At 31.7% G+C, this 6,098-nt stretch overlaps 1 protein-coding gene across 1 annotated transcript; it reads right to left on the reverse strand.

The window, feature by feature from the left end:
* Positions 1-3,719: 3,719 nt before the first annotated feature.
* On the reverse strand, positions 3,720-5,830 carry LOC126737995 (uncharacterized). The gene is made up of 2 exons (XM_050443148.1): positions 5,701-5,830; positions 3,720-4,468 (listed from the first exon to the last, which is right to left on the reverse strand). Exons 1-2 carry the CDS (start codon positions 5,828-5,830, stop codon positions 3,720-3,722), a joined length of 879 nt encoding a protein of 292 aa, XP_050299105.1.
* Between the last annotated feature and the right edge of the window lie 268 nt (positions 5,831-6,098).

Genomic DNA, 6,098 nt, shown 5'->3' on the forward strand with positions numbered 1-6,098 from the left:
AATGTTTTTTGAAAAACGTGATTTTTTTTAATTGAAAAATCCAGAAAATGGTCATAACTCAAAAATTACTTAAAATACAGTTCTGAAAATTTGTACACATATTCTGTAATTAATTTCATTAGACACCTATTTTAGGGTTTTTCAAAAAAATTAAAAGATTTTGAGAAATTAAATGTTTTTTGAAAAACGTGATATTTTTTAATTGAAAAATCCAGAACATGGTCATAACTCAAAAATTACTTAAAATACAGTTCTGAAAATTTGTACACATATTCTGTAATTAATTTCATTAGACACCTATTTTAGGATTTTTCAAAAAAATTAAAAAATTTTGAGAAATTAAATGTTTTTTAAAAAACGTGATTTTTTTTAATTAAAAAATCCAGAAAATGGTCATAACTCAAAAATTACTTAAAATACAGTTCTGAAAATTTGTACACATATTCTGTAATTAATTTCATTAGACACCTATTTTAGGGTTTTTCAAAAAAATTAAAAGATTTTGAGAAATTAAATGTTTTTTGAAAAACGTCATTTTTTTTTTAATTGAAAAATCCAGAAAATGGTCATAACTCAAAAATTACTTAAAATACAGTTCTGAAAATTTGTACACATATTCTGTAATTAATTTCATTAGACACCTATTTTAGGGTTTTTCAAAAAAATTAAAAGATTTTGAGAAATTAAATGTTTTTTGAAAAACGTGATTTTTTTTTAATTGAAAAATCCAGAAAATGGTCATAACTCAAAAACCACTTAAAATACAGATTAGAAAATTCGTACACATATTTTTTATGCATTTATACCCGAAAAACACTATTTTCACACGGTCCAGACACTATTCACAAAATGAAACGATGATATAGAAAATAAGTGGAAAAATCGAATCTTCATTTATATATCCCTATCTCAATTAGAAAGTTAGAAAAGGATAGAAATATAATTATGTTTTTCGGGTGTAACTAGATACATTACGATAGGAAAACACTATTTCCAGGCAATCCAGACACTATTAAGAAAATGAAACGATGATATAGAAAATGGGTGGAAAAATTAAATTCTCATTTATATATCCCTATCTCAATTAGAAAGTTAGAAAAGGATGGTAATAAAATGATGTTTTTCGGGTATAATTAGATAAATGACGATAGAAAAACACTATTTCCAGATGATCCAGACACTAATATTAAAATGAGACCATGATATAGAAAATAGGGAAAAAAATTGAATTCTCATTTATATATCCTTATCTCAGTCTAAGAATTAGAAGAGGATGGGTATAAAGTGACATATTATTATTTAGAACTGTTATGATCGAAAGTTGACATCATTTTTTCTTTAAAATAAATAACATGAAGCGCACTAATAAAAAAAAAGCATTTGGTGTATCATATCCATTTAAGTTATGCATTAACTATTCTGATTTAGAATTTAATATGTCTCTAATAGTCTAATTTAAAAACATTTAATAAATATATATTATTACTTTTTTTCTATTAAAGATAGAAAGTGGATTTAAAAACTGAGATATGCAGAAGCTAAAATAGAAACTTTTTTATTACTTTAAAGAAATCTGAAAAATCATTGGTTTTTGAGAAAAAACTACAATTTGGAATTTTTACATTTTTTTTTCTAGAAAGATAGAAGCCTGATTCAAAAACTGACATAAAGAAAAAATTACGCAGCAACTTTTGTATAGCCACAAAAAAATCTCAAAAACCAATAGTTCTTCAGAAAAAGTGATATTCATGATTTCTTCCCATTTTTATGTTTTAGGAATATTACAAGATCTATATTATAATAACACCTTTTGAATATCGTAATTTTTCCATGCAAAAAAACCGCGAATAATTGTCACACGCTCTCCAGTTATCAAAAACAAAAAAGTCACTGGGACCCTAATCAATGCCTAAATGTTCACTATTTTGGCGCCCAACATCCATCAAACTTCTTTCTTATGCTAAAATTAAAAGCGACAGACTTAAAATCATATTGAGGGCAATTAAGGCCATAAACGCGGAGTCCTTACCACTAACGCCTCCCTCCTCACCCGCTTGCACTGGCGAGACAAAAGCCAACGAAGGGCCATAAAACAATTTGTGCAGCTGCAGCGGGGCCCTTTAAAACCCTGGAAACAGTCAAAATAGCCCTTTTGTGCCGTATTTTAGCCACAAGTATTGTTTTCGACTCGACAGCTCGGGAACAATGGAACAGCCCACTGTTCGCGGGTAAACGACCTTCTTCAAAACGGGAAAAAATCATCATTAGTTCCTAAATATTTTCCGGTAAGCACATTTTCTCCCTTAGGACTTATGCCCAATGGAAAAAAAACTCTAAGGCAGTATGTGTGTGTATGTGTGTGTGCATAAGCCAACAAAATAAATCAAAGTGATTAATGGAGCAGCGACGGGACGGCCGTTATTGTGCGATATCAAATACATTTTGTACAAAAGATCTGTGGACACTTTTAGGGATAAATCATATTTTTGTTTGTCGCGGTGTTAAAAAATACCGTTGTTAGGAAGAATAGGTGAAATATTGTGTCAAAGTTTTGGAATGTGTAAAAAAATTACTTTAAATGCCCCAAAGAGAATGACCTAATGCCTGGAAGACTTGGGTAAAGTCACTGAAAAACAGGAAATAATTACTTGAAAGAAATACCTAGAAAGCATCAAAAGTCCCTTTTTGCTTCCTCTGCGGTTTTGTATCTTTTTATTTTTAAGTTAAAGTATTTCCTTATTAAAGGTTTGGAAAATGTGAGCAATAGAGTTATTTGCGATTTTTGGAAAATAGAAATTACACCTAAATTTCTCTGTTATTTACTGTACATGCCAGTCTTGGATTTATGCTTCTATCATTAATAGTAATAAAGTTATCACAAAAATCGAAAAATGCCACGAATTCGAAATTTTGATTTTTCTTAAAAAAATTGTATGAATAAAAAATGTACTCTGTAATTAAGTGTAAAAGTCAGTTTTGGATTCTTTTTTCTATCTTTAATAGCAAAAAAGTTATCAACAATTTTGTGAAAAAAATGCCAAGAATTGAAAAGCTTAATTTTTCTCAAAAACTATTGTTTTTTCAATTTTTTTTATTTCAATGAAAAATGTACTCTGTAATTGAGTGCATAAGTGTACGTGCACACAGGACGCGATTAAGCGATAAGCTTTGCTATGAGATACGACGCTATGCGATGCTATGATTACTTGCTATATTTTGGTTGTGTTTTAATAGAAGGCGATAAACAAAAGCGTAGTAACTTTCAAACCTCTGCCTGCGTCAGTTCCAGCTACCATGGAATTATTATTATTAGAAAATTCATTTTTACGATATATGTATATAAAAAGTAAAAAAAAGTAATGGGTACATGAAATTTATCGTGAACGATTAACCTACGGAGAATTTCATCATTTGTTCTCCGAATTAACTCTATATCCTGACAAATTTCGAGAATATTTCCGAATGTCTTTGGAAACATTCATACTTATTGAAAATGGTATAACACCATTAGTGGAAAAAGTGACAACAAATTGGAGGGTTCCAATCAGCGTTAAAGAACGCCTTGCCGTAACGTTAAGGTAAGAAAAAAATGCTTAGATATATGTGAGTACTTAAATATTTTATTTCAAATTCGTTACAGTTATTTTAGAAAAATAAACAAATAGAAATGTAAACGTATAAAATATGTCTTTTTTCTTCAGGGGAGAAGTGTGTAAGAACTATTTGTTTCTGTGGAATAAGCGGGTGAAGCCAATGGTGTTGCCACAAAAGTGTGTGTCATTTGAGGCTGATGAGTTGGCAAAACTTATATTTTCAACATGGTGTGCGTTCACTGTGGCTTGGTAAAGCAGTTCCTGCATCTTGAGACGAAACCACATCTTTGTTTCAAAACGCATTTTTTTTAGCGGTGCATGGAAACTCATAAGAAAGTGATAGTCATCATCCTGAGTAATCTGAGATTGTGTCGATAAAACGGAATTATTTGCTTTAAGAACGTCAATTTTTTGTTGCTCTAATTTCAAAAATTCTTCAATATCAAAGTCTTCTTTTCTTTTAGCTGCTCTTTTTGCAGGACGTTTTGGCGGATGCCCACAGTCAGTTGGCTCTTGACGTACATTTTTATCTGAGCTAGAAGTTGCAATAGTTTGGTTGTTGTGATCAGATAATAGTTGTTCTGATTCAATTCTTTCATCCGGAGTAACAGATGTCTCATCGTCGAAGTCATCAGGAAATAAATGATCATTAGATACATCTTCGTTTAGTTGGCTTGCGTTATCGTCAGTGGGTAAGTTGCCAGTTAGCTGTCTCGGAGTCATTTGATCCTTAAGGAACCATAAAATTTTAAAGTAAGTCCACTTTGAACTAAAGTTTGAAGGAGTTTCGTCTCCAGATTTAGGTTTCGGCAACTTCTTCAGCTCGTTTCTGAAGACATCTCGTAAAGATTTCCATCTTTTTTTAGCAGCTTCTTCTAAAAAAAAAAGAATAAAATTGTATGTTTTCAAAAAGTAATCTTGTTTTTATGAATCAATTATTAGTTAAAAATTAACAGTAGAATATTGACATATCACTACAGATAATTCAGTAAGGGCCAGTTCTACAAACATGGTATAACTTTTTTCCTGGAGTAATTACTATGACAACGATTGTTGAGACAATTGTAATTTTAGCAATTATTCTAAAAATAAACTTATCCCATGATTGTAGAACTGGCCCTTAGTCATAATAACACACTAATTGATTCTCCTTTTTCCAGGTTTCTGGCGACTCTTATAGAAGCCTAGCATTCTCTTTTCGCCTTGGCGTTTCAACTGTGGCAAAGATAGTTAAACAAACATGCGAAGCAATATGGAAAATGTATGTTGCTACATATTTGCCGGTCCCGACGAAAGAAATTTTTAGTCGTTCCGCCTCTGACTATTGGAATAAATGGAATTTGCCTCATTGCGTTGGCTCAATTGATGGTAAACATGTACGAATTAAATGTCCGGCGAATTCAGGAACAATGTTTTACAATTATAAACAATATTTTTCCATCGTTTTACAAGCTGTGGCTGACGCCAACTACAAATTTCTGACCATAGAAGTGGGTGCATATGGAAAACAAAGCGATGGAGGAATCTTTCAGTCGTCACAAACATATGCTTTGTTAAAAAATGAAAAGTTTAATTTACCCAAGAGAAAAACATTACCTGATTCAGACATAGAATTCCTGTTCTATTTGATTGGAGATGAAGCATATCCGTTGACACATTTCCTAATACGACCATTTCCTCGAAGGCAACTCACAGATGAAAATGAGAATTTCAACCGTAGGCTATGCCGAGCTCGGAGGAGTGTGGAATGTGCATTTGGTATTCTAGTGGCTAGGTGGAGAATATTAACGAAAGCAATAGAGACCGACCCTTCCGTAGCAGAAATCATAATTAAATGCGCTTGTTTGCTACACAATATTATAATATACCGAGAAGGAATCCATGATTATGATATAAACAATCACGAACAAACTTGCAGTGACATGGTCAGCCAGCCTGCCTCACGTGTAAACAACACAGCGTCAAAACAAGCATATGAATTAAGAGATATTTTGAAATCGTATTTAGTAAACCACTAATATAATTGTTATTATATTTCTCGTAAATTAAAAAAAGTTTTTTTTTAAATATAAAATAAACTAGTATGTAAAAACCATGTTTCACTTACTTGAAACGTTTAGTTCTGCAGCTACCTCCTGCCATAATTTCTCAACTTTGTCCCGATCTCGATAGCCTTTGTTTTGTTGATTAATTTTCTTTGCAATTTTAATTGCATTTATTAATTTTTCTGCATCCATACCACACGAACACGACAATCACTAGCAGCGCGAGGACCCAAGCGATTAAAATCAAACTTGCTTGAAAATCAAACGCGCCAGATCGCGTTGCATCGCATCGCATCTTAAAACAGCAACAAGCGCGCTGTTTGAACGCTTGCTTTTAATTTTAGAGGTTTGTATTAATCGCACCGCATTGCGTCGCTTATCGCTTAATCGCGTCCTGTGTGCACGTACACTAATTTAATTTTGGATTTATGATTCTATATTTTATAGCAAAAAAGTTATC

The sequence above is a fragment of the Anthonomus grandis genome, chromosome 6, assembly GCF_022605725.1.
Source record: "Anthonomus grandis grandis chromosome 6, icAntGran1.3, whole genome shotgun sequence".
Taxonomy (NCBI): Eukaryota; Metazoa; Arthropoda; class Insecta; order Coleoptera; family Curculionidae; genus Anthonomus; species Anthonomus grandis.

What these genes read in the sequence shown, in the direction of transcription:
- LOC126737995 (XM_050443148.1), bottom strand. Translation starts at nt 5,830, where the DNA reads ATGGATGCAGAAAAATTAATAAATGCAATTAAAATTGCAAAGAAAATT. An exon ending in TGCAGAACTAAACGTTTCAA is followed by an intron (nt 4,469 to 5,700) that starts GTAAGTGAAACA and finishes TTTTTTTTTTAG; the next exon opens with AAGAAGCTGCTAAAAAAAGA.